At 34.0% G+C, this 4,529-nt stretch overlaps 1 protein-coding gene across 2 annotated transcripts; it reads right to left on the bottom strand.

The window, feature by feature from the left end:
• Positions 1-744: 744 nt before the first annotated feature.
• LOC114318519 (omega-3 fatty acid desaturase, chloroplastic) lies at positions 745-4,302 on the bottom strand. Of its 2 annotated transcripts, none has more exons than XR_014341909.1 (8): positions 3,531-4,273; positions 3,299-3,388; positions 2,803-2,869; positions 2,588-2,680; positions 2,243-2,428; positions 2,075-2,155; positions 1,455-1,948; positions 745-1,327 (listed from the first exon to the last, which is right to left on the bottom strand). XR_014341909.1 is itself a non-coding variant. In XM_028265430.2 (8 exons), exons 1-8 carry the CDS (start codon positions 4,004-4,006, stop codon positions 1,142-1,144), a joined length of 1,317 nt encoding a protein of 438 aa, XP_028121231.2. In that variant the 5' UTR covers positions 4,007-4,302; the 3' UTR covers positions 745-1,141. The 2 variants fall into 2 exon arrangements, 1 of the variants encoding a protein (XP_028121231.2); XM_028265430.2 differs by having other exon boundaries at positions 1,455-1,592; positions 3,531-4,302.
• Positions 4,303-4,529: the final 227 nt, after the last annotated feature.

The following is a 4,529-nucleotide window of genomic DNA, read 5'->3' as shown; positions in this document are numbered from 1 at the left end:
AATATCCATAAAATGTTTAAAATATCACTTTCATTAAATTTAATAACTAAAATATATATTTTTTTCCATTTATTTTATTTAACAAGAATAGGTAAATAGTAAATAGTTTAGATTGAAAAAACAAATCCAAAGTTTAGGATTTAAATTGATAAAATTAAAATTTTAAATTTGTTTTGTTACAAGACTCAAACCTAATTTTTTTTTTTTTTTTTTTTGGTTGCTTTCCCAAAATAAATTGTATGATTCAAAATTAAATTTGATATGGTTTGTGTCATATCCATAATAAATCTAAATTACAAATTTCATTTTTTATGTTCATAACTTCTCCGTTATGGTACAACTTTTTTCTCCAGTTAAAATTTAATAATCAAATAGCACCCATTTCTTAACTCTACGTAATCGACGTATTTAAGTTATTTTTGTCTTATATAAACAAAAGTTACACTAAACACTGTGATAGAAACTCTTAAAATAATTTTATTAAAATAAAAATAAAACCTAAAAGAAACTTTTGCTTATAATATCATCTTTCAACTTAAAATAAATAAAAAATAAAAAAACAGAATGGCCACTACAGTGTTTTGGGTGAGCCTAACTTCTCCAACAAAGCCATAGCATGAACTGTATTTGTTTCCTTTTCAATGTGCACTAAGCAACAAACCCTCATGGGTCCAACATATCTCTAATAATCCCATACCAATTCACCATGCCCACACAAACACAAAAAACCAAAAAGAAAGAGCATTTTACTTCAATCTATTTCCACCAATTTCATTCTTCTTGGAATTTCATCTAAATAATACATCCAAAAAAAAAAAATGATAGATTTGCTGAAGAGATGATTTCCTCTTCAGGAAGAATAAATTATACATATTTCATTAATTCCACTATTTCAATATTGAAAATACCCTCAATACATCTTCCGCTGATGTTTTAAACAAGGCATCTGCAATAATCTTTGTGCTAGTAACACGTCTCTCCCTCTCTCTCTCTCTCCCCTCTTCGATATGGAAAAGTTCAGGTAACTATATATGTTTTTGCATCCTTGTTGCAATTCATGCCCGGATAATGTTGAAGTTAAGCAAGGCCATTGGTGTATAAATATAGCTCAAATACCTTCCTCTGTTTTAAATTAATATCTTCACTGGGATTTAGAAGAGCTACTAAGCTTAGGGTCAGTTTGGTAGTACACAACATCCCCTGCATCACTAACATAGTGGTCTTGTTTCATGCTCGTTATCAAATTTCCAATTAGGTGGAATGGTAAAGGACCTGATTTCTTGGGCTCCCTGTAATACTTCCCGAGCACTGGCTTAGCTGCCTCAGTCTACAAGGTTTAAAATTGAAATGAAATGAAATGAAAAAATTAGAATGAAATATGTTAATTTTGTAATATAAACATGTCTCAAAATTGATTTTTGAGGTAGTTTCATTTAGTAATGAAAGATACTCACTGCTTCCACTAAGTGATAGTGTGGGATTTGAGGAAAGAGGTGGTGAATCACATGAGTTCCAATATCATGGTGGATGTTATTAATACATCCGTAGTCACGATCAAGTGTGGTCAACCCTCCCCGTAGGTAGTTCCATTCCTAGAAAATGAAAACTTCTTAGAAGAATTTTTGTGGCACAAAATTAGCGTAATTAGAAAACTGCCATAGATTTCCTCTACTTTTAGAAGCCTGCATATCAACACGGAAGTTTCAAATAAAATATTTCCATCTTTTCATGTAAATTTTTTAGTAAATATGAGAGAAAATAAAGAATTGGACAAAATTAGAGTAATAAGAAAACTTTCATAGATTCCTCTGCATATCAACACGGTAGTTTCAATAAGATATTTCAATCTTTTCATGTAAAATTTCTGTTTAGTAGGAGAGAAAATGAAGAATTGGACAACATTAGTGTAATAAGATAACTTTCATAGATTCCTCTGCTTTGTAGAAGGCTGCATATCAACAAGGAAGTTTCAAATAAATTATTTCAATATTTTCATGTGAAATTTTGAGTTAAATATGAAAGAAAATGAAAAATTTTAGACAAAAAGATAAGCCAATGACAAAGATATCAATACCTTTCCACGATACCAAGGAAGTTTCTCTTCGTGGCCATGGTGATGCAAGTAGGTTACGAGATCCAGCCACATTACAAAACCCTAACATAGAAACAAAGTCAATTGAGAAGCCTATTATTGCGAAGACAATCAAATTGAAATATTTTTTGTAGAAGAATTGGGAATTACCCAGTATGGAATGCCATAGAGTTTGAGCATTTGAACAGGACCGATCACAAAACACAATCCCACAAGCAAAGCAGCCATTGTTGTCCAACATACAGTGGAAGTGATCACATCTTTCCTCTCACTGGGGACAAACAAGTCACTGTTTGGGTGGAAGTGCGAGCCAGTCTTCCCCGGACTTCTACCCCACTGTAACACAAGAACTATTAGCAACTATTCTCTTCAGCCTTGTTTGGTAATGCTTTCGTTTCCTGTTTCCTGTTTTCTGTTTTTGTTTTCTTTTTCTTTTTCTTTTTTTTTGGAAACTTGTAATAATGAATTTGATCAACAGGAAGGAAACAAACTTACCAGGTAAAAGGGGTATGCCAGCATGGGGAAAGGAATGGTGAACCGCAGAGTTCGGGTAATGCCATCCAATGTATTGTAAATTTTCTCAGACAACTAAACGAGGAGAAAGAAAAAACAAAGAAAAGAAAAGAAAAGAAAAGAAAAGGAAATTGGAGATCAATGAAAATTGAAGAACCAATGAAATAACCACAAAACAAAACACAAGAAAGACTAACCGGATGCCATGATTCATCATTCTCAACATGTCCATGATTCTGATGATGTGTCCTATGGCTAATTCTCCTGTAATTTCCATTAAAAAAGTTCAAGTCTATCTGAACATAGAAGATTCTCAATCTCAATAAAATTAATGTAAATTGTATAATGAAACTACGATTATATCTTAGAACACATTGGGCATCTATTTGGTTCCTTTTTGCTTTTCGAGTCTTCAGAAACAAAGCAAGGAAAAGTTTGAAAACAGCCATCCTTTTATATAATTTTCATTTTTGTGATAAAACAGTTTTCCAAAATTCGAAAGCAACTTTTTTGGTGTTTCCTAAGACTGGTTGGTTTTGAGAAAAAATTTCTGAAAATAATTTTTGGAAACAGTTTGTCAAACAAGTTTTCTGTGTTTTCTAGAAAATGAAAATATAAAAATAAAAAACAAAAAACAAAAACACAACCAAATAGATCCACTATTACATTAAAAAGAATAAATTAGCAACATACCATCCATGGTAGGGCACAAGAATTGAAGAATGTAGGAGATGACCAACCACACTATTTAGCTTGGGATTGTTTGAAAAGCTTCCATGACCACTGCAAATCAAAATTAAAACAAAGCAAGCAAATGGGTATAACAAAATTAAACAACAAAACACAAACATTGTATTCACACATAAACACAAACACATTATCTGCATCAAAATTAGGACCCAGGTGTAGAAAATTGAGTGATTACCAATCATGACCAAGAACAAAGAGAGCCCAAAACATAGTTCCCTGAGCTGCCCAATAAAGAGGCCAAACAAGCCAGTTGTTGAAATATGCAGCCATTGCAGCCAACCCAAAAACAACACAAACATCTCTGAAAACATAGCTCATAGACGTCCATGGATTCTTAACCCAGCAATGCTTCGGAATGGAGGCTCGAATTTCGGATAATTTGAACGGCGGCGGCGAGCCTGGGTCGAATTCAATCTCATCTTCTTCCACAGAAGCAACCTTCAATGGAGCACTCACCTTGAGAACCCACTTTCTCTCTCTATGAAACCCAGTTGGGGAAGAGATTGAAAGGCACTTTAGATCTGTGAATTTCTTGTTTACATGTAAAAAACCAATCTTTGATTGGCTAGGGTTGATAAATCCAGTTCTGGGTCTTGGAAAGTGTTGAGGGATGGGTCTAATGCAGCATTCTGACAAAACCCAACTCCCCATTGGAGACCCAGATGGAGTTTACACTAGGGTTTGAAGAGAGAGAGAGAGAGAGAGAGAGAGAGAGAGGAGCAAAATATATGTAGATATGAATTAGAAACCAGAGTAAAGTGACGAAATTTGTGAGGAGAGAAAAAAGATAACACCAGGGTCCTTGGAACAACGACCTCACGTTTCTCTCTTTCTGTCTTCCAGTCCTCTGCTTTCTCTCTCTCTCTCCTCTGAGTTGGTGATTCTCTCTCTCTATATACTGTGAATAACAGAGATTACTTAATTAATTATGTTAACTAGCGAAGTACTTTGGTTTAGGGCGGTGAGTTGTTTGGCTCGTGGGAAAATTATTTTTTAATTAGGTGGAATTGTGGTTTGACTTGTCCATGAAAGTTGATTGCTGGGATATGAAGAAGATCCAATGGTGATTGGTGGAGTTGCATTCGAAACAGTGATTGATTTTGGGTTGGGTTATTATTCGCATGCGTTTCAAGAGGTCGATTGTTGGTGAGACACATTTGACAAGAACCCTTCC

Source organism: Camellia sinensis, chromosome 10, assembly GCF_055761805.1.
Source record: "Camellia sinensis isolate YWXY chromosome 10, ASM5576180v1, whole genome shotgun sequence".
NCBI classification, from domain to species: Eukaryota; Viridiplantae; Streptophyta; class Magnoliopsida; order Ericales; family Theaceae; genus Camellia; species Camellia sinensis.
This window is presented reverse-complemented; position numbering and strand designations above follow the sequence as displayed.